At 43.7% G+C, this 22,684-nt stretch overlaps 1 protein-coding gene across 2 annotated transcripts; it reads left to right on the top strand.

Moving 5' to 3' along the window:
• Positions 1-21,184, top strand: ldlrap1a (low density lipoprotein receptor adaptor protein 1a). 2 transcript variants are annotated; one of them, XM_049602131.1, is made up of 9 exons: positions 1-211; positions 12,281-12,423; positions 12,741-12,853; positions 12,939-13,053; positions 16,567-16,639; positions 16,752-16,847; positions 16,979-17,109; positions 17,292-17,326; positions 20,287-21,184. In XM_049602131.1, the coding sequence occupies exons 1-9, from the start codon at positions 127-129 to the stop codon at positions 20,429-20,431; spliced, it is 936 nt and encodes a 311-aa protein (XP_049458088.1). In that variant the 5' UTR covers positions 1-126; the 3' UTR covers positions 20,432-21,184. The 2 variants fall into 2 exon arrangements, with proteins under 2 accessions (XP_049458088.1, XP_049458089.1); XM_049602132.1 differs by having other exon boundaries at positions 4-211; positions 16,982-17,109; positions 20,287-21,183.
• Positions 21,185-22,684: the final 1,500 nt, after the last annotated feature.

Raw genomic sequence — 22,684 nt, 5'->3', positions numbered from 1 at the left:
ATTTCTGACAGCACGTGAAGGCAGCACAGGTCCATCCTCCCCATCAGCAGTCCGGTCAACAACACTTCAGCTGCTGCAGGACTCAGCTGCAAACTTCACCGACTCTCTGCACTCACACAGCCCGACATGGATGCCCTCAAGTCGGCCGGGAGAGCCATCATCCGGAGCCCCAGCATGGCCAAACAGTCGTGGACATCCGGCAGACACAGAAGTAAGAAATAAATGTCAATGTTAAAGAATAAATGTTGAAACACAGATTTAACTTCCAGCTGCAGTCTCACCGTGCTGGAGTTGACTCCTGCTGCCACACTGACGGAGCTTTAACGGCGCATTTGTTCGGTAACTTTACCGAAGTTTAACGTTTTGTTTAAGAAGCGAAACGTGTTGAGATGTGGAGCTGGTGTTTGGCTGTGGAGGGAAAGTTAGAAATATGAAGTTTGACGCTAAAGTTAAACCTCATTTGCTCCAACAAAGAAGTGCGATACAGAAATACGCGTCTTTCTGTTTTTGGGAAACTTGTTCCTGTTTCATCCAGAGGAGACTGAGTGTGTGTTTGCACAGTGGGTTTTACCCTGTTTGAGGAATTCACCGGAAACAAATGTTATTTTAACACCAGGCAGAATAAAGCAGCAACAACATAATATTATGTGACACAGTCAGAGGATGGCTGTATGTGGAGTAGGGGACACCGGGGTCGGTTGTCACACTTTGTACTTATGTGTGAGTTGCTCATCTTAAAAACATTTTTCAATAGTCATTCCTACTTTAAATGAAAGCTTAAGGTCTTGGCTTGAAATGGGTATCCTTTATATTTTTATAAATTAATGCAACAAGAAGTAATTAACCATCAAAGACACTCTGACTCCATCACAGGGTTGGTTGTCTCTGCTGTTATCAGTTAGCCTGGAAATCCAGGCCCAAATCTAGAAAGATTTAGGGTCTGGCCATGAGTAATACAAATGGCCCAACTCAAGGGGCGGCACCAAGCATGCATTTGAAAATATCCCTGCAGCAATTGGATAACACTACGACCAATCAGAACAATACATGGGGTGCCATATCCAGAGCGCTACCAGTGGAGCTAACTGGTAGATTAGACTCTTGCCATATTCGGTCGGCAAAACAGCGAAAACGTCCTTCTTGCAAAGGAAAGACTCGAGCGCCGTCTTCTATTCCTCTTTTAGAGAAAAAGCCAAGTCTAACTTGTTCATTGTAGCGGCCAAAGCCGTTTCAAACAACTGGTGTTTATCTGTAGCCATCTTGCAGTGTTTACTGACTGATTCCAGACTTCGTCATCGCAACGCTGTCGTCATCTGTTTAGCTCGCCTCTGGCCCGCCTATATCAGATACACCGATGTGATTGGTGCAGCTCGGCTACAACGGCATGGGTAATGAGCATCATTACTGATTGCCAGAGTGACTCGCTGAGCAAATTCAAATTGTGCTCTTGCGAGAACTCTGGATTTCCAGGGTAGTTATCAGTGGGGTTTCAGGGGAAAATAGATTTAAAAAACATGTGCAGCTTTTTAGTTTTTAAGAGAGAAACACCAAATAAGTTTTGAAAGTAGTCCACTGCTATATGTTTGTCGGTGGAGATTCTCAGTCATCCAGGTCATGGTAATCGTAAGTGCTATATAGTAGGCAACTGGACTTGCTTGCGTTTCTTGAAGATGTTTCTTCTCTTGGATGAAACAAAGAAACGTCTTCAAGAAACGCAAGCAAGTCCAGTTGCCTACAATATAGCACTTACGATTAGAGTTGTACTGTTACTGATACCAGTATCGGAAATGCCTCCAATACTGCCTAAAATGCGGTATCGGGTATCGGCGAGTACAGCCTATGACCAATTATGCGCTGGTGTCCGATCGGTACTTAGTATTGGCAGATAGCAATGGTTCAGGGATCGGAATCGGTATCGGGAAGGAGAAAGTGGTATCAGTACATCTCTACTTAAGAGATGTACTGATACCTCTATAATAGTACTCATCTATGCCCCTTGTCTTCGAACCATGAATTTAAACCAGGTGATTGTTTGAATTATCTTCTGTAGGGGTGGGCGATATGGCCTTAAAATCAAATTGGGGGGAATTTTTACGATAACGATATTCTTGACGATATGACAAATTAGTATAAATATATATATTATTAAGAATATAGAACTGCAACAAAATCAGTGATCTAGTTTCACAATTTGCTTCAGATATTCAGTAAAAACTAAACTGATGTCTCATTTCTTTAGTTTGTGAACAACAACAGTAACTCAGAGTGAGATTCAGATTCTGTTACAATATTAATAGTTCAGCTAAATCAAATCTACTAATTACACATTTAAACAGCTCCCAGATACAGAAACTGTCCCCTGGGATCTATATATATAAATCAACAGCTGATTTCCTTCTTTTAGTAAAATCCTAAATGATTGAGTTGTTTTTTTTCCACCTGGACCTTTATGCTCTGCCATTTCTCCTCTAACCATCAGCTGTAACCTGTGACAGGCTGTTATGATACAGTCACATATATGGAGTTTATTCACGTAGGTTTCCATCAGCAAAGGTTTGTGACAGAATCAGAGAGGAGAGGGAGAGACGCTGTGCTGCTGCCAGAGGAGCCGCTGAATGAGTTCCCTCTGAGCGCTAAGAGAAGGAAAACATTCAGGACGCCACACTTTATTCCACACTACTGAAGCTGCTCCTCTTTTTACTGGAACCACCAAGGAGTCGGGAATACTATCACCCTCAGCCATGCTTGTTGTTGCTGTGGGAAACAGTATGACGTCAATATGTCAATAAGCCAAAATATCGCGAGTATCACGATATATTTTTTATATGATATTGAATATGATGGCACACCCTGACTGAGAACATGTGGACTATAAAGTTTGCCTTGCTGACTGTCTTTCTGAACTGTCAGACGTGAGACAACTGTCCCCAGCTGACCTCTTGACAAACATTTAAAGCTAGCTACCACATGGCATTAGCTTGCTAGCTACAAGTTGACTCAAATCAAAGCTGTTACCTTTGATGTTTTTTTTTTTGTTTGTTTGTTTGTTTTTTTTTGCAAAACAGAAACAACATAAAAATTAGTCCGACCCACAGTATTGACAAAATATCTCCTGGACGTCAGGCCAGCTGTTTGATACCTACATAATGTCACAGCACCTTCCACTGTGGCTGTAACAAGCACCGTGACAACCAGTCCCGGTCTCCCCTATCTCACTGTCAACTTTAATCACATGTTTTCAGAAATGTGCCTTGTATTCCCAGACCACCCTCCTCTTTCCATCCACACTCCCAGAGGAAGTGCAGGTCAGGGTCAGTGCTGCAGCCTGCAGTGATTTTAGTGTCTTGCTCGAGAGCCCTTCAGCAGCTCTGGAGTTTACCCACACTGCAACATTAACATGAAACTCCTTTAAAGCACTCTGTTTCCCATTGTGGGACTCAAGGGCCACTTTGTGAGCTAAATCTCACTTGATCCGAGCTGTAAAGTTCTTGGGGGGCGAATGACTGGGTGGCTTAGACGGCCTGAAAGCTCTCGGCCTGTAACCAAGAGGACAAGTCAGGAATGCTGCGAGTCAGTCCGTGCAAGGCTCCTGTTGGCTCCAGTTCAAGCTGGGCTGTTTTAAATTCCACCAGAGAGCCTGTTATAAAGCATACATGATCATTAAGAGGAAAACTCAGTGTGGATTACAGAAATATCCCCCATTACTACGTGTAACCTGAGCAGCTCACCTGGAGAAACAGCAGCGCCTCAGGAATTTGAGATACACTCCTCCACGCAGACAGAAATCCTGCCAGCACATTTCTGTGTTAATGGATCAGGGTCAGATGTTAATGTATTTGCCTCTGCAGAGCGATCAGTGCCTGCGGTTACATGGGACGACCTTTGTCTTTCTTTTTTTTGTGATCACATTTTTATTTTGTTTCTTTACAAAATATTAACAATAAATCATAGATGCAACTCATCTTTATGCGTCCATATGATTTCGAAATTTTGCGGTTGTTGAAACTCCAGAATGAAAAATTGACCTATTTGTCTGATCTTCCCCACCCCGGCTGTGATGGAACAAGAGAAGGAGTAAATAAATAACCATACATATCCATACATACACTCACGGCCACTTTATTAGGGACACCTTGCTAGTACCAGGTTGGACCTCCTTTTTAATTCTTGGTGTCACAGATTCAACAAGGTGCTGGAAACATTCCTCAGAGATGTTGGTCCATATTGACATATGACATCACACAGTTGATCCATGATGAGAATCTCCCGTTCCAGCACATCCCAAAGGTGCTCTATTGGACTGAGATCTGGTGACTGTGGAGGCCATTGGAGTACAGTGAACTCATTGTCATGTTTGAGATGATGTGAGCTTTGTGACATAGTGCGTTATCCTGCTGGAAGTAGCCATCAGAAGATGGGTACACTGTGGTCATAAAGGGATGGACACGCTCAGCAACAATACTCAGGTAGGCTGTGGTGTTTAAACCATGCTCAGTTGGTACTAAGAAAATCTCCCCCACACCATTACACCACCAGCAGCAGCAGCAGCCTGAAGCGTTGATACAAGGCAGGATGGATCCATGCTTCCATCTGAATGTGGTTTTTCCAATCTTCTATTGTCCAGTTTTGGTGAGAAAACCCGTGTGAATTGTAGCCTCAGTTTCCTGTTGTTAGCTGACAGGAGTGGCACCTGGTGTGGTCTTCTGCTGCTGTAGCCCATCTGCTTCAAGGTTGGACAAGGTGTTGTTGCTTCAGAGATGCTCTTCTGCACACCTTGGTTGGAACCAGTGCTTATTTGACTTCCTGTTGCCTTTCTATCATCTTGAACCAGTCTGGCCATTCTCCTCTGACCTCTGGCATCAACAAGGCATTTTGGCTCACTGGATATTTTCTCTTTTTGGGACCATCCTCTGTAAACCCTAGAGATGGTTGTGCTGAAAATCCCAGTAAATACTCAGACCAGCCCGTCTGGCACCAACAACCATGCCACGTTCAAAGTCACTTCAATCACCTTTCTTCATCATTCTGATGCTCCGTTTGTCTTCACCATGTCTACATGACTAAATGTTAATGAGCTGCTGCCACGTGATTGGCTGATTAGCTATTTGTGTTAACGAGCAGTTCAACAGGTGTACCTAATAAAGTTGGCTGAATTATCCTCAAAGGTTTCTTCCTCTTCAAAACAAATGAACCAGGTGCATAAATCAGTTTCATGTTACAAAGCAGTGTTTCTTGTATGTTGTTTGGCATCTCAGACAGAGGTTGGCATGTCGGTGCTAAACAGAGGTCTCTTCCTCTCCAGAACAAACGGACGTGGGGTTTTTACTGTAACTGGGCTGTGACTCTGATCATTAGTGGCATTAATAGCTTCCCGTTAGTGCAGCTAGTGACCCACTTGTTACAGAAGTAGTGCATTGTAGTATAGATTACCAGGTCGTCTCTAGACTGCAGGGCACACATTCCTGACCAGCACTGACCCATATCGCCTACGCAAGACCTCCAAGTCTGACTTTGGCCAATAGGACACCATTAGCCTACATTTTTATCTTTATTCTCTGGGACTTACTCACACGTGAGATATCAGGTGAATGCAGCTGACAGAGCAGAGGGAGAACCAACAGGGCGGTGGCACCTGTGGCCCAGCGTTTCACACAGATGCATACTGCGTACTGTGAGTGAGTTTGCAATGAGGAGAAACCTATTCAACCATTTGGAGACTGCCCCATTTTTAAGGCAAAGGCCTCCCCACTCCTCATCCACTTCTCTTGTCTTATTGCCCTGGTTCCGTCGCCCTAGACGACCCACACCGGCACAGTGCCAGTGCCGAGGACCAGCTAGAGGGTGCCTGTCTGCAGCACAGACCCTTTCTCTGGGGACCTTCTCTAATAAGACCGTGCCAACACACAGTCAGGGTCAGTCTGGGAAATCATTGACAGGATGAGAATATTATTTCACAAAGTTATGTTAGAGGATATTTTCCTGTCTGTTTTCACTGGTACTCTCTGCAGTTACTGTCAGACGTCCTGTTCGTCTCGCTGCCCTGAGATGACATTAGAGATGAGAACAAGCCCTGCCACAGAAATCGTCAGCATCTTGCTGCTCCAGTGTGTGATTTTAGACAGCATGCTGACATCACAGAAGCAAAAGAGACATGATGGGCATGACATGTAAAACAGCTAGGGCTGCTCCAGACTAAGAATTTTCCTGGTCGACCAACAGTCGTCATTTAGTCCATTAGTCGACGAGTGGCCCGCATGTTTAATACAAAACCGTACTAATGAACCTTCATTAATATAGGCCTATATTTTATCTCCAAGTGCACGTCACACACTGAGCGAGCCGCCTGTTAATGACGCTGTGGGCTAATGGGCATGTAGCTACTTCCATGTTTCAGATGATACGTCATGTTTGTAGTCGACCAATGAAGATGAGTTTACATATCACCTTGGGTTCGTCCTTCACCTTCTCAAAATGATCCCACACTTTGGATTTCCTGCCCGACATGTTATTAACTAGCCTGTGGAATAACCGCAGGTACCAGCCCTGGAGATTAACCTGACTCCTGTCTGACTGCTGAGCGTGAACACTTCCTGTGTCTGTCCTTTCAAAGTAAAGTCACACATGGTCCAGTCAGATAGGATTGGATTTATTTTGACAAGGTGCAGCTCCTGATAGAGTTTTAGAGGTTTTTTTGTTGTTGGTTTTTTTGTCAGTTCCAAGTGACCAATGAAATCTTGCCGACTAACGACCTTTCTGATCGACTAACGTTGGTCGACTCTCAGGAAGCAGCCCACAAACCAGTAACCACTAACCAGTAACGTGTCTAAACTTACTGTTTAAGTGTAACAAGATTGTTTGTTACCAGCGGGCCGTCACTGTGTCAAACAGGCATTTTTGCATCACATCATCCACCAGTGGTAGAGTTTATTGGTCCTGTGTGGCACTGTGCATCCTGGAAGTTGTAGGTTTTCTGCCTCTTGGGCAAAAGCAAATGCTAAAAGTCGTTTTCCTTTGTTCTTTCGGCCAGTGAAATACTTTTTAAAGTTTGCTGTGATTTGTTAAAATCAAACCTAGTAGCAGTGAGGATGCTGTTGAACCAACTAACTTATGTGAAGACATAAACTCATTTACTGAATTGACAGATTTTGTTCTCGAGTCCTGGAAAGACGAGTGTGTTTTGCAGTTAAACAGATATGGAAGTTTAATAACGCTGTGTTTATGTGACCTATAATCTCCACGGCCTGATGAGTGAACTTAAGGCTATAACCCTCTGAATTGTTTGTTTAACTTCGCAGCTGCAAAGACCTCCAGACCATCATGTTATCACTTATATATTTCTGCATGACTAGAAACCCACACGTCAAGTTAGATGGATTCGGATTCCTTGAAACCTGATTTCAGGAGCTGTGTTGGTGCAGATCAGTGGAGGCTGAAAGAAGTCAAACGGTGGCAGAAGTTGTGTTTTTTTTAAAGGTTATTTGGCTGTGAGTCCTGGAGTGGTCCTAAGTTGTAGGGCCACAGTTGGTGGTTTCCACAGTGACTCAGTGTTTGGTGTAAGCACACAAATCAGCCGGGACGTGAATTGCCTGTCAGCTGGACCCTTTTGGATCAGCACGTTTGTTGTCACAGTGTTCAACAAAGGCTTTTTTAGCTCTTTGATAGAAATGGATGCTCGTCCATTAGTGTTGGGTTTGATAAATGACTTAAGAGCTGGGGACTTTGGTATTGTTTTATCTTCTTTTCCCCCTCTGTCACCCAAGACTTCTCCACTCACCCTGCCATCAGAAAACTCTGTTTCCCCCGCCCAGTAAATAATCTCCTAACACTAACAGATGGCGAGGTCGACCTGTATTTACAACAGGGTCAGCAGGTTTTGCTTGGTCTCAGTTCACACGTGCACACAGCTGTTTCCATTCAGGTGTCGCTGCTGCTGACCTTTGATCATAAAGCTCTCCGTATTCTGTGGCTGAGCGGTGCCTGGTACTGTACCGACACTGCTGCGTCTCCTCAGCCACATTCACCACTCACTGAGGTTCTTGAACACAGTTTGGACAGAGTAGTGTGAGTGGGTTTTACTCAGCAGTCTGTGAAACGTGCAGTGAAATCTGCTTCAATCAGCTTCAGGCCCTGATCATACAGAAAGCGTTTCAGCAGCCGGAGGCGACTTTTTGTAATTGTTTTAAATGAGAATGAAGCTTTTTGCTAGCACTCTGCGTTGCTACGTACCTCGTGTTCCTGCGCTCTAGTGTGTTTTTGCAAGAGCGCTCAGAACTCAGAGTTGAACGCGCCCCATGTCATCGCTGCTTTTTCCCATTGTCCAATCAGATGATTTGAGAGGTGGGCCTTCTGTGGTGGTCACTGAAACTGGTGGTAGTGGTTGCTGGATACCCAGAGCTATACGGCCCGACGATAGACAGCAGGTTGTCAAACTGCCCCTGAGTCGTCCTAAAAAATGCCTGTAAACGTCCATGATGGAGGAGAAGCTCCTGGACCAACTGGTGGTACTCCCCATGATCCAGCCTCTTTTTTAGGGTCTCATGTACCCACACAGATCTCTGTTTATCTGCTGACAGCCTCTCACCCTCAACCAGAGCTACAGACAGCACCCTCTGCCTCAACATGGCAGCAGCTACACACTGATTACTGCAGGAAAAACAGTAGACTGTTTAGGGTAAAGAGGTGATGACTGTTGACGCAATAAAAAGACGCAGCAAGCAATTTTTTACTGGTGGCATTCAATTTAAAAAATGAAGGCAGTGTGGTGCACCTTGTGTTTTGTAACCTACAAAGCGCTTCCTGTGTGATCGGGGCCTTAAAGAGCTATTAAAGTTAAAGTTATTTTTGGTTGAAATGGAAAAGTTTGATATTTGATGCTTCTTTCAGAGGCTTTGGCATGGAATAGGGGAGATCCGGGTCGATTGTAGCACTTTTTGTTTTTCCACCATTCTACATAAAAAAATTACAACTCAGATTGCCAATATTTGTATGCAAGCAACCTACATGTGTCCTCCGTCAATACAAACAGCAACAAAGTTCTGCGGATTAATATATCGAGCGTGATCAGGCTGAAAGTGGAAGGTGCGCAGTGATACATTTGCCCCGCACACGAGAGACACTTGTAGCGCTCAAGCGGGTCACTTGTAGCAGTCGTCGAAAAAGAGCAAAAAACGTTAAGTTAACACATTTTTCTGGCATATACTTCTCAGTTTTACTTTTATTGCTGTTTTAACTTATACTAGGATGCCCATTAACATCAGGCAAAGGGACTGTCAGTAAAAAGTAGCCTTTCAGCAAATGGGTACGTTCACATTCGTCACCTGTTGTCAAACGTTTGTTAAATGTGACGGACCACACATTAACCATATTTATATAGTCCTACTTATGTTTTTTAATATTTTAACTTATTTTTTAAACATTTTAGAATTGTATTTATGTAAATCATGAACTGTAACATATTTTTTTAACTCATTTTTTTAACCATGAACTCAATTAGCCTGTAGATCTATTTATAACATGATTTAAATTTTTAACTTAAGTATTTTAACATTGTATTTATTGAGTTTATATTAACCATGAACTGTAGACTAATGTATTGTTTTTAGAGGTCCCTTTTCAAAAATAAAGAACAGAAGAACCCTCCAACACAGCCTGCCAGGCTCTATCATACAGGTCTGGGTCTATCTGAGCCCTGGCTGTCTTCCTCACTCTGATCCAGGGCATTTCCCGCAAGCATAATGTCAAAAAACATGAATAATCAACAAGTTAAGGCCCTGTGCTACAACCGTCCCTCCCCTGTCTCCCTGCATTTTAGGCAGGATAACAGAAAAACTAAGCAAGCTTGCTAAATGAATGAATTGCTCATGTTAAGTCTACAGATGGGTCTAACAGATGACATATGTTTGCAGTGTTGTATAAATAAACTATTTGACAAAATGGAAAAACACCTTCGGTGTCGATATTTTACTTAAGGATTCGAAAATGAGTATTTTGCTGATAACTCCGGGAAAATGAGTTGGAATGAAGTGATTCTTCATCCTCATCATTCCCGTGCTACAACTGTCCCCCTGCTACAATCGTACTGGATCTCCCCTACTTCCTTGTTTAGGATTGAATCTTGTTTGTGTCTACTTGTGGTGCTGGCAGGAAATCTTTTTTAGTAATCTAGCCAACGTTAGCTAACGTTAGTTAAAGTTAGTTAAAGTTAGCCAACGTTAGCTAACCTTAGCTACATAAAGTTGAACTTGAAGCCACAGCAGTGAGGCTTGAGCACCAGATAGCAGAAGACAAAACTATAAGCAGCATTTTCTCTCCATTTTTAAAACGCTGAACCAAAATTCACGCGTTCAATTCTATTTATTGTCAGACTCTCATTTAGACTTTATTTTTGATGAGTCAATGCTGGAATAGCATCTTTCTCTGCAGGATTCTCCACCATTGAATCAAGCTTTCATCAAAGGGATCGTAGATTTTAATAGCAGCTGGATACCAGCCGCCAAGATGGTGCAGTAGTGCTTCTCTTCCTGCTCGGCTCATAGACTTTACTTTGTCGTGATGTCACAGATTTTTTAATCGCTTTTCTCGGCACCAGGGAAGTTTTACAAATATAAAACCACCATGGATCAAAATTTCAGAATAGAAAGAGTCACGAGTAATTGACCTTGTTTGCAGTCAACAGTTTGACGGACGTCTCTTATAATGGTGGCCTATTGGGAAAATGCGTTTTGGGCTGCAGGAGAATTATTTTTGCTGCAATACCTGCAACAGTGATTTTCATTGTCGATTAATCTGTTGATTATTTTCATGATTAACCAGTTGGTTTTTTGGTCTGTCAGAAAATGGTTTAAGACATGGACCAGTTTTTCCTAAAGCCCAAGATGACGTCCTCAAATGTCTTGTTCTGTCCACAACTTCATTTTGCTGTCACAGAGGAGGAAAGAAAGCAGAAACTGGAATCAGACACTTCTGACTTTTTGTTTTTAATTACTCAAACAGATTAATCAGTTATCAAATTAGTTGTCGATTAATAGTTGATAACTTGTCGATCCATCATTGCCGCTCTAATGTTGGTAGCACCATCAAAATGTTATCTGTGGTTTAATGTGAAATGTCTAAACAGCTGTTGGGTTGTCATGATGTTTGGTCCAGAGTTAGCATGGCTGTAAACTCTATAAACTCTTTTTCTGACGTACTTGTCCCTGGAGGCTTTCACAGTAGAGTGCACAGCGACATCTTGTACGTGTTAAGCTGGCATTTATTCATCATGACAAACATGCACCGGTGGCATCCTGAAATTATTCACAACACAGTTTTAAAGTCAAGATACTTTTAATGGAGGGTTTTCACATAGTTGTTTCACTTTGTTAGAAAGTTTTTGGCATGAAAATTGTTGTCATATTTCAGAAGAAGGACTCTGGCCTTTTAAAAAGATTCGACTCGCAGCTGCAGTCCTCCTTGATTTACACTGCACGTGTGTGTGAACATGTGTCCACACGAGTGTGTGGTATGCACCACGTCCCAGGGGAGGTAAATGCTAGGAGGATGGATTTCTAGGTAATGGGGATGTTTTTCTGCTCTGGCCTCGCCTAACCTCGCTCCCCTCCTTTCTTTCTCTGAGGAAATCTCTGTAAACACAGTGCGAGGGTCAGGGCCGGCCGGCACCACGCACAAGCTGATAAGAAACCACATGAAGATAGCAGCTGTTCCTTCTGCAGTTACACTTCTCACACTCCTTTTCAGCAAACACATCGCTGTGCTAACTTTTCAATTCTTTGAACACAAAGTTGAGACTGTGATGCACTTTTTGGGACGTCTGTGGCCTAGTTTAGGATCTGCTCTGTTACTTTCCTTTTATCACAGTATGTCAGAGTCCATGTACTCTTGCTCCTACCTCTTTTCCTTTTTATTGTCGGGGCCTATAAGTTGTTTTGGAGTTGAAATATTTACTTTACATCGACAGTACCTCTGACCTAGATACCCTGCTCCACTTCAGGGAGCGAGCAGATGAAATGTCTCAACTTTAGGTTCAGCGGGCTGTTTACATTTCCTCTGATTTGTGTTTTTCTCAAGTTCTTTGAACGTTCTCACGGCTAACGTTGTTTATTTTGGAACATGAAGTGGGAGGGGAAGGCAGGCGAGTTATGGCGTCTGTGAAGCCGTACCCAACAAGCACTTGATGTTTTCAACTTGATGCACGGGTGTGATGAGAGCGTGATTACCAAACAGTTTCGTGTTGATCAATTTATTGACCCACTTTCCCTTTAAAATGTGGTTTTCTCTGCAGAGCTTCCAGAGAACTGGACCGACACACGGGAGACCATCATAGAGGGGATGACCTTTAACCTGCGTCACCTCGGCATGACACTAGTGGACCAGCCCAAAGGGGAGGAGCTGTCAGCGGCTGCAGTGAAGAGAATCGTGGCCACGGTGAGAGCCGAGTTACCATGACGATGTCATTTAGGATGGTATACAGTAGGGCTGCCACAGAAAAAGAACAAACGTGAATCCAAACCTATATGACTGGACCATGTGGGACTTTAATGTGAAAGGACAGACACAGGAAGTGTCCACGCTCAGCAGTCAGACAGGAGTCAGGTTAATTTCCAGGGCTGGTACCTGCGGTTATTCCACAGGCTAGTTAATAACATGTCGGGCAGGAAATCCAGAGTGTGGGCACCCAATCACAAATTTCAACACACCAGCATGCTGTTAAACGTATCTTCTAATGATTGTGTCTGTGACAGGCTAAAGCCAGTGGGAAGAAGCCTCAGAAGGTTGCTCTGAAGGTTTCCCCCCAGGGAATCGTCCTGTACGACAGCTTGACCAATAAACTCCTGGAGAACGTCTCCATATACAGGTGTGTGCAGAGCAGCTCAGGTCTCTCAGATACACGTGGAGTTAATGGTGTTGTGTTGTTAACGGTGCTCACCTGTCACCTGCAGAATATCCTACTGCACAGTGGACAAACTTCATGACAAAGTGTTTGCTTACATCGCTCAAAACACCCTCAACGGGACCCTGGAGTGCCACGCCTACATTTGCTCCAAGAGGAAAGTGGTGAGTTGTCTGAATATTTGGATCAGTGTTTCTATGTTTAATTTAAAGTCCACTGCAGAGGTTTTTAACTTGCTCTGCATCAGCTTGATTTGAATGTGTAACACCAGACTGTAGTGTACTTGTTCCTGTGGTTAGTAAACCTGTCGTTGTGGTTGGGTCGTCTGGCTTTAGTTTCACTCACCTCAGTCTGTGACCTGTTGGTTCATTAAAACCCAGCAAGTGCTTTTTATTCATCCAGTTGTTTTTCAAAGATGAGAGGGCGGTAAACATCATTTATCCTGAAACACTGCTTTTCTCTGTTGCCTCTGTGACACCACAGCTCTCCTCTCTCATCCTCTGTTATTAAGAGGAAACCCAAGAAGATTCACTCCCCATAACGTCTGTCAACTTCCTGTGTGTTGAAAACACAAGGGCACTTTTCCTCTCATCTTACGTGCCTCCACACTTCATCCCCTCCTCTCCCAGAATAACATGATAATACCCGACTTCCTTAATACTTGTGAGGATGACCTCTGTGTCCTCTGCTGGAGCAGCGCCTCAGTCTTTAGTCCTGATGCATGTTAAAGTTTAAAATACATTCTCCATCTGTCACTGTAGCCGTCCTGTGCAGGCACTTCTCATGTATATAGCCCTGCCTCAGATTGGGCGTAACGTGACAGACAAGAGAACAAAACTTGCTTTGAAGTTTGCGCAACCTAGCTCCACTGTAGCTCCATAACTGCCATCCGTTTTTCTGTGCTTAATGGAAGGGAGAAGCCATGACAGCTTTAAATAAAGAGCGGTGTGTCGCCCCTTCATTTCTTTCAATTTCTCTCTGAAGTTTCCATTTTTGCGTATCCTCCCTGAACATCACTCTCCAGCTCCTCTGTGATTTCCGTCCAAGAATTAGGGTTAGGAATTTAAGGATTGCACCATCTTCAAAATAGCAAATGCACATGCATGGTAACGCACATAAAATTTAAGCTGTGTGTGTAATTTTCAGCTCTTCACGTGCTGGTGCATGCATCATGGTTCAGGAAATTAGTTGTGCAGGGCGTACCACTCTACACTGACTGTGAGACTCAAACCTTTGACACTTTTCACACACTCTCATGTCCAGAGTTGTGTATAATGTGTTACAAAGTAAGTTACTTTTTGCAGTAATGAGTAACCTAATGTGTTAGTTTGCTGTTTGAGTAATCAAGTACTTGAGTACATTTTCAAACAAGACATCAGTTACTTCCGTTACTTTTAGAACGCTGGTCCTTCAGCTGCGAAACAGCAACGGCTGTCGTTTGGTTCTAATAACGGAGATAACGTTAAACCTACCAGTCTGAAAGAAGCCACGGAGCTTGTGGCTCGCCACGTGGTCGGAGAAATGCTGCCGCTGTCTACGGTGGAGTCTAAATAGGTGGAGTAGGACTCGCTGACAGACATATTTCAGACTCAGGACTTGCATTATGCCTGGTACACGCTACACGCTGGTACTCACCAATTATCCCCGGTCGTCTTTCATGGCGTGTGTGATGTCATCGGGTTATTCTTGTCCTGTTTTTATCACTTTCACTATTATTTGAGTCACTGTGTGTGTGTTCATGTGCCAGCCGACATGTTGTTATAGTCACCTAAAAGCGTCAGCAGATGGCAGGAGCTACATTTGAAGCGCCATACGTAAACTATCAAGCTACTGTATCTTCCACAGGAAGTTCTGACAAATGTTTCAGAATAAAAGCCTATTTAGAAAACGGAAGGATTCTCTCAGCCGAGGTTATAAGGGGTTTTTAATTTGAAACAAGTGTTGAGTTTGAAATGACGGTGATATGTTAACTTTACAAAGACAACGGAGCGGATAAAAAGTAAATATATAAACACACAGAGGGATTAATAAATAACGGACTGTCTATAATGTAGTCTGTTTCAAATGAAGCTGGGAGCCTCTGCAGTTGTGGTGAGTAAAAGCCCCGCCGCTATTTGTTAATGTTATTACTTTATGTCCGACCGTGAGGATGTGCCATTGTTTGCTAGCTTGATGCTAATGACAGTAAGGTTAACTCAGCGTGTTGACAAAGTGCCTCTGCTGTTTCACACCATCATTTTCCCCTTTTACTCTGTGTGGTAACATCCCTAGAGGAAATATTAAAAACGCTGGGGTGTTGTTGTCATACAGTTGTCTACGGCAGCAGATCGTTGTGTGTTTCTACTGGTCAAAGTGACGGCTGTGATGGGAGAACTGGATCTCAGTGAAGGGCAAGTGGTCCATAACTTTAATTTTGGAGACAAAAAAATGTAGGCTTAGCGCCCTGTGGTCCATTGGCCAATAGGAAATGTAGAATACTCAAAAGTTCTTTAAAAGTGCTTGAGTTACTGTTCTCAGGGAGTAACGCAGTAAAGTAACGGGTTACTTTTTAAAAAAGTAACGCAGTAATGTACTTTGATTACTTTTAAAGTAACCCTTACTCAACACTGCTCATGTCACATGTCCATTTTGTCAAGCGATGAAAAACACATTTATAACTGATGTCGTGGCGTTAGGGCTGTGCCATGTCATCTTGTTCATTATAATACAGGTAGCATTTTTAATATAATGAAAAATACGTATCAGGATATTTCACCTTGTTGACGTATTGACGTCATACTGTTACCCATAGCAACAACAATCATGGCTGAAAGCGAAATCATTATCAGTAGTGTGGAATAAAGTGTGGCGTCCTGAATGTTTTCCTTCTCTTAGCGCTCAGAGGGAACTCATTCAGCGGCTCCTCTGGCAGCAGCACAGCATCTCTCCCTCTCCTCTCTGATTCTGTCACAAACCTTTGGTGATGGAAACCTACGTGACGCTCGCAGCCGCCCACTCCTGCGTGGCGCACTCAGAGGACACTGCGCACAGACAGACAAGACTGAGCAGCACTTTCAAACCAGCTGCAGCGTGGATTTTGATATTTAAACTCTCATAAATCAAACGAATAAATGTTTTTCTTCAGAGGTTTATTTTACAGTAAACTTTACTCTTTTTTTTTTTGTTGAAAATTTAAAGTTAATTCAGGTCAAGTTAGTGAGGATTTCCTCATATTTAAACAGTCATAACAAAGAAAATGTTGCAGCTGTCGATGTTGGATTTCTTTCAGTTAGATCCAGTCACTGCCGTGGCAGGTGTGCAGAGACAGACGGACAAATACACCAAACGGTGCAGTGCATGTGATATGTGACGGCCTCTGATTGGTTCCTGCCACTGTGTAGGTGGGGCCATACCTGTGTAGTATGTTTTGAAAGCCCTGACGAAGACCTGCACTGACTGAAACATGTTGTCTCTTTCAATGATTTAGCCACTACAATAAAGGCTTTTTTTATATTTCCTTCTTGGATGATCTTCCTGTTGATCACATCCTCACTCAGCATCACTGTCACAGCGGCTGATGATCACACCTGTATCTCTTCACCTTCAGTCTGTAGATACCAGAGTGTCTCAGGCTGGTAAACACTCCTGTCCTCTCTCTGAGCCGTGCTCTGTAACAAAGTGTTTCTCCTGCTCTCCAGGCTCAGGCGGTGGCTCTGACGGTCGCCCAGGCCTTCACGGTAGCTTTTGAACTCTGGCAAGTTGCCAAAGAAGGTAGGCGCCACACTCACCACCGGACACACACCATCTCCAGCCCCTCTGTAAGGCTTCAGGTGAAGCTTCTGCTTCTGCTCGTGTAACGTCTCTGTGTTCGTCTCTACTGTAGAGAAAGGGAAGAGAGTGAAGTCGGGTTCAGCTGGAGAGGCCAGCAGCAGCTCCCACTCAGAGAGATCCAACAGCCTGGGGAGCCTGAAAGGGACAGGTAACGACACATTGATAGGTTCTTATTCAGTTCTCTAATTCTTACACAGCTGAGCGATGAAAGTCAACCTCTCACAATGTGACTCTAATGAGCCGGGCAATAAAGTCATCTATCTGTCCGTCTCCTTTAAGAAGATGTCGCCACAGACAACCTGTTGGACTTTGAGGACAGTGTGAATGTGGTGGTGGAGACCAACGGGAACATAGAGGAGGATCAGCTGGACAACCACAGGCCCTCTGAGACCAACAATAACCCTGCCTGGGTAAGATCCCCTCCTCTTCCTCTGGCTCTGTTTCACACCTATGGACAAGTGAGGCTGTTTCGTCTTTGTTTTTTATGTCTAGATTTCGGATCTTTTGTGTTTCAAATGTGTCTTGAAATATCGGAAGATACCTCAAATAATGCAGCTTTAAAACCTTCTTCTTCTTCTTCTTCTTCTTGTAGGAGATAGAAGATGGACTGGATGAAGCCTTCTCCAGGTGAGATATTTGTCTCAATAGTTTTATTATCACGTGAAATCATCCTGGTGATTCTCTGCTGCTTGTTAGAATAAAACACCCCATCCCCAAACCCTGCCGTGTGGCCTTACAGCGCCACTCACTGATGATTTCTGTGTACTGCAGAATACAAATCCTCCGCTCTCTGATTGCAGAGCAGATCTCAAGAGCAACTGGCTAAACTTTAAACTGTCCTCAAACTGTTGTGTGTTTGTGTCTCCAGCTGTGCTCTGGATAGCTATGGTTCATGTCCAGGTAAAGTTGAGTCCCACTGTCAGCTGTTAGGAGTCTTACCTAGTGTAGTCGTCCTAATCACTAACCTGACTGTAATCCATTTCATTCAATCACCGCCAAACCCAATCCCACTGATCACAGGTCAGTAACGTTAGTCTGTAGTGTGACATAGTTTCCTGTTGTTTCCTCCCAGATGTCGCCAGGTGCAGAAAAGAAAGCTGATTCAAAGTTTTGAGTTTCAGTCAGAGTGAAAAATGTCATCGACTCATCTCACCTTAAATTACCTCTTTTTTTCTGATAACCTTCCTCAGAGTCTGTTTGTCTTTCACTGAATGGACTGGATCAGTGGCAGTAACGTGACTCCGCCACACAGCCAGAGCTTTGCTGCACAGTTAGAGTGTTTGTGGTGTGAAAGTGGAGCAGTGGGTCACTCGAGTCTGGTGACTGATCAAACAGTTTATCCTGTGGTTCAACACAACTCAGTGTCTTCAAGTAATCCTGTCGACTTCCGACCGCACTTTGCATATATTATTATCCCAGAGAGAAAAGGCCATTTGCAGCCAAACCAGGACCTTAATTAGGAGAGGCTTTAGTTACACAAACATGTCTGTGAGGCTTAAAATTACTGCTCGACCCAAACTTTAAAGGGAGGAGCTAAGGAGCAGCAGCTGCTCTGGCTAAAGCCGGGAACGTGTTCACGAGAATCAGGCCAATTTGGGCCCAAATCCCCGTCCTGACAATCGCCACACTTTTGATGATTCTAAAGATCATCTTGTCAAATTTTCCTGTGGTGTAGAGTCTGTCAAGTGTTTTTTACATCCCCAATCTGTTCAGAAGATTAAACTTGTTAAATATTTAAGATCCAAAATCCTGTTGTGTGGGGGAACCCAAGGATGTCCAATGATGTCCGCAGGTCTCAGAGGGTTTTAATGCAACATCAGATGGGACTCGACCAAATGTTAGTCGACCAGAAATCTCATTAGTCAGCAAGATTTCATTGGTCGCTCAGTCACAGAAAAAGAAACATGAAACTCTATCAGGAGCTGCGCCTTGTCAAAATAAATCCAAACCTATATGACTGGACCATGTGTGACTTTACTTTGAAAGGACAGACACAGGAAGTGTCCACGCTCAGCAGTCAGACAGGAGTCAGGTTAATTTCCAGGGCTGGTACCTGCGGTTATTCCACAGGCTAGTTAATAACATGTCGGGCAGGACAAGGAAGATTTTGCTGTTACTCTGTGTGACACATTTTCATCTGACATCATTTAGTTTTAAATCTTGATAATGTGCTAACTTTATTTATTCAGCTGTCTGAGTAACACTGTGTTCTTATTGTCAACCAATCCTAGAAAATGACTAACGTGTTGACAAGTATTTCCTGTAATATTCATAGTCCTAACTTGTTCTTCTGTGTCGGAGACCTCCATTAATGTGTAAGGACTCGTCACTGTGGTTCAAAACCAACAGTTATTTACTGAATGTTTGCAAAACTAATAAGCTGGCTGTGGATTTTGGGACTGATAGAAAAAAAAGGAGAATAACGCCAGTGTTATCCTTTTTAAAAGTTTTGTATACACTCATTGGCTACTTCATTAGGTACACCTGTTCAACTGCTCGTCAACCCAGATAGCTAATCAGCCAATCATGTGGCAGCAGCTCATTAACATTTAGTCATGTAGACATGATGAAGACGAGCTGCTGAAGTTCAAACGGAGCATCAGAATGATGAAGAAAGGTGATTGAAGTGACTTTGAACGTGGCATGGTTGTTGGTGCCAGACGGGCTGCTCTGAGTATTTACTGGGATTTTCAGCACAACCATCTCTAGGGTTTACAGAGGATGGTCCCAAAAAGAGAAAATATCCAGTGAGCCAAAATGCCTTGTTGATGCCAGAGGTCAGAGGAGAATGGCCAGACTGGTTCAAGATGATAGAAAGGCAACAGGAAGTCAAATAAGCACTGGTTCCAACCAAGGTGTGCAGAAGAGCATCTCTGAAGCAACAACACCTTGTCCAACCTTGAAGCAGATGGGCTACAGCAGCAGAAGACCACACCAGGTGCCACTCCTGTCAGCTAACAACAGGAAACTGAGGCTACAATTCACACGGGTTTTCTCACCAAAACTGGACAATAGAAGATTGGAAAAACCACATTCAGATGGAAGCATGGATCCATCCTGCCTTGTATCAACGCTTCAGGCTGCTGCTGCTGCTGCTGGTGGTGTAATGGTGTGGGGGAGATTTTCTTAGTACCAACTGAGCATGGTTTAAACACCACAGCCTACCTGAGTATTGTTGCTGAGCGTGTCCATCCCTTTATGACCACAGTGTACCCATCTTCTGATGGCTACTTCCAGCAGGATAACGCACCATGTCACAAAGCTCACATCATCTCAAACATGACAATGAGTTCACTGTACTCCAATGGCCTCCACAGTCACCAGATCTCAGTCCAATAGAGCACCTTTGGGATGTGCTGGAACGGGAGATTCTCGTCATGGATCAACTGTGTGATGTCATCATGTCAATATGGACCAACATCTCTGAGGAATGTTTCCAGCACCTTGTTGAGTCTGTGACACCAAGAATTAAAAAGGGGGTCCAACCTGGTACTAGCAAGGTGTACCTAATAAAGTGGCCAGTGAGTGTGTATGTATACAGTTTGTTTTTGTTTCCTACATTAATCTTTCCCCCTGTGTCTCCTCAGACTGGCAGTGTCGCGTACTAACCCCCAGGTCCTGGACATTGGGGTGACGCCCCAGGACTGGCTCACTGAACCCGACTGGGACAGCACCAATGGAAACACTCCCAACGGTCTCAGTCCGTTCGGAGACGACATCTTCGGCTTCTGACCACCACAACACAGCAGAGAGAGAGGCGGCAACCAGGGGGAGGAGGGGTGTCTTTATGTCTTCCTTCGAGTTAACGAGACATCACTGTGTATTTCAGACGAGGCTACAGGAAGTCCATAAGGGAATAAGAGTAGAGTTGTGAGATCACGTGTGGCCTCCTCGCCTTGTTGCTGCACTCTTCACACGGACAGTTCTTACCGTCTTTGAGGAAACTGCGCGGGCTGTAGCCCCTTCACACCAAAGCAATATTGTCACCCCGTGTCTGTCCTGTTATTACACACATCCTCACACACTTAATGTTCAGCTCATGTCAGCATCTGTTCTCCTTTGTTTGCTTACATTTTATTTTCTGTAGTTTCGGCACCATAATCAGTGTTTTGTACATGTGTTTAGTTATAATTTATAGATTTATAATTATTTTTTTATGGATGAGGAGTAGGATTTAATCCAGACTGATGAACAGACAGAATCAACAGGCCTTAACAACAGCAGGACAATCAGCCACAACACACACGTTTCAGAGGACGGAGTTAACGTGAGGATTTGGATGTAAACTGAAGATTGTTGTCTGAAATATGAAAATCAATTTAGTTGTATTTATATGAACTTTTTGTAGCAGCTGCTCATTCAGGACGTGTCACAGGCGGTACGTTCTCTCAGCAGTGTAACAGCATTTTCTTGAATGAGCCCAGATGTGTTCACGGCCGTCAGATTCCTCTGTGGCCACTTCATGTACATTATAATCTACCAGCGTTATACAGAATTAAAATATATTCATGAATAAGACATCGACTCTTTGTTTATTAGTTTAATTTATTAACGATATTGTGGCTGGATTCACATACTGGCTGTGTGTGGACTGGGGAACATGTTGGAACTGAGGTTCAAAGGTCACTGACAGTTTTACCACTCAGTAAATTGAGGAGCTGCTCTGAAGCTTTTATCTCGCCAAGGTCAAGAGTGAACTTTGAGCCACAGCTTTTAAACTAACGTGGAAAAGACGTCCACAGAGTGCTCAGAAATGTACATTTAAACATCTGCAAGACAACTGGTGGATTCTGTCTCTTCTTTCCAAAGTGTTCCTGAGCCCATGTAGTGATATCTTTTTTGTATTCATATCAGTTGCCGATGTACCAGAATCAAAAGAGGCGTGATGGACGTGACGTGTCACACTTTCTAAATAACAACAGTGGCATAATCTCATCCTCTGCTCGGAGGATAAAGAGCTCCCAGACCTCACTGTTTCCTCATCGTTTACCGGCCGCTGTTCCTTCTTCTTTGAGTTAGCTGCTAACTGCTATTAGCTGCTTTTTAAACCTCCGGCGGTGGGTCGCATGCATAACACGTCGTCGAAACGTCACACCTGCACCCTCCACGGTCCTGTCCTGCAGGCTGTTCCCACTGTTACTACCTCCGCTGTCAGATTAAAGGACAGTGTGTGTGCCCCCACTTTGCAGTTGTACCTTCTATACAGAACAGCAAGGCAGAATAACGGTGAGACATTCCAGCCGAACAGGGGCTAGAAAAGGCGCTAATGACAAACACTGTTCTGCCTTTCTATTTCATTACTTTCTAATGTATTAAAAAGTGGAAAACTAGATTATTATTTGGGTTGTATCAGTCCAGTCCCTTTGGAACCAGCAGTAAGCCTTTAGACATGGTATCTACACCCTCGGTGTGTTCAGACAGTCCTCTTAAATGTGGGCGGGGTTGTTGTCACTGCTCCGTCCAGCACTCGCTGTATTTCCTCATCAGCGGTGACACAGATGGAAGTCTGCACCTGGTTTATCGTCCACAGAACGAGGCTGCACGCCCACATTTTCACAACAAAATAGAACAGGCTGCAGTGAGAGTCTCTCTCCATGGGATATTTCAAAATAACAGCTTTGTGCATTTAGTCCTTCTCAGGCAAGCTCAGGGGTTTAGTGTTGCTGTAGCCCACAGGAAGTGAGGATTAGAATATATGACCTTCACATAATCCGCTCCAAATGAATCTATATTTTTAAAGTCATTACTAAAAGTGTGTGTCATATAAAAACTAAAGTGATGGTCAAAGTTGTCACAGTGAAATTTAAGGTGTGCTGATGGATTCACGTCATCAACTCATGCATTGAGTAACATTACAAGTTAACGTTCCACCTTAAAAGTTGCCGGCAGTCGGCCCAGTGAATGAAGTTATTTTTTTCTCTTTCATTTTATAGTTGTAGTTTACTGATGTATGAACAGAGGTTACATAAAACCAGAGTGAGCGTC

The sequence above is a fragment of the Epinephelus fuscoguttatus genome, linkage group LG17 (genome assembly GCF_011397635.1).
Source record: "Epinephelus fuscoguttatus linkage group LG17, E.fuscoguttatus.final_Chr_v1".
Taxonomy (NCBI): Eukaryota; Metazoa; Chordata; class Actinopteri; order Perciformes; family Serranidae; genus Epinephelus; species Epinephelus fuscoguttatus.
The sequence above is the reverse complement of the archived record's forward strand: the minus strand, read 5'-3'. Positions and strand labels throughout refer to the sequence as shown.

Bases quoted from the DNA above. Each gene is read 5' to 3' on its own strand.
- ldlrap1a (XM_049602131.1), top strand. From the start codon at position 127: ATGGATGCCCTCAAGTCGGCCGGGAGAGCCATCATCCGGAGCCCCAGC. The intron at 17,110-17,291 runs GTAAGATCCCCT...TTCTTCTTGTAG, and splicing joins CCAACAATAACCCTGCCTGG to GAGATAGAAGATGGACTGGA. The intron at 17,327-20,286 runs GTGAGATATTTG...GTGTCTCCTCAG, and splicing joins CTGGATGAAGCCTTCTCCAG to ACTGGCAGTGTCGCGTACTA.